At 51.9% G+C, this 297-nt stretch overlaps 1 protein-coding gene across 5 annotated transcripts in view; it reads right to left on the reverse strand.

Moving 5' to 3' along the window:
* The window catches only part of EPHA7 (EPH receptor A7), a 166,209-nt gene extending 165,918 nt beyond the window's left edge, over positions 1-291 (reverse strand). For 4 of the 5 annotated variants that reach the window (XM_009889002.1, XM_009889000.1, XM_009888999.1 and 1 more), the window contains exon 1: positions 160-256. In XM_009889002.1, the coding sequence (XP_009887304.1) occupies positions 160-256 (97 nt within the window). Of the gene's footprint in view, positions 1-159 lie in introns of all 5 variants that reach the window. The other variant, XM_009889001.1, reaches the window with a different exon arrangement.
* Positions 292-297: the final 6 nt, after the last annotated feature.

A 297-nucleotide genomic window follows, 5' to 3' on the forward strand; every position in this document is an offset into this window, starting at 1 on the left:
CCCGCCGAAATAAAAAAAATTTTTTTTTTTTGGAGGGCGGGGGGGGGGGCTGGCAAGCAGCTGGCAGTGGCAGGCAGGTCCTCCGCGAAGCCACCGCACAGACTTCGCGTGCAAAAAGCAATAAATAAGCCCAAACTTTTGTTTCCCGCATCACCTTACCTTCTTTCGCAGCCTGTGCCTCCCCCGTGCGTGCAAAGCGGAACAGCCAGACGGAGCACAAAATAATCCAAGAAGGGAGCCGACTTTGGAAAACCATGGTGCGGGAGCGGGGTGATTTTTATATTTCTAGCTATTTAA

Source organism: Charadrius vociferus, unplaced genomic scaffold, assembly GCF_000708025.1.
Source record: "Charadrius vociferus isolate BGI_N301 unplaced genomic scaffold, ASM70802v2 scaffold166, whole genome shotgun sequence".
NCBI classification, from domain to species: Eukaryota; Metazoa; Chordata; class Aves; order Charadriiformes; family Charadriidae; genus Charadrius; species Charadrius vociferus.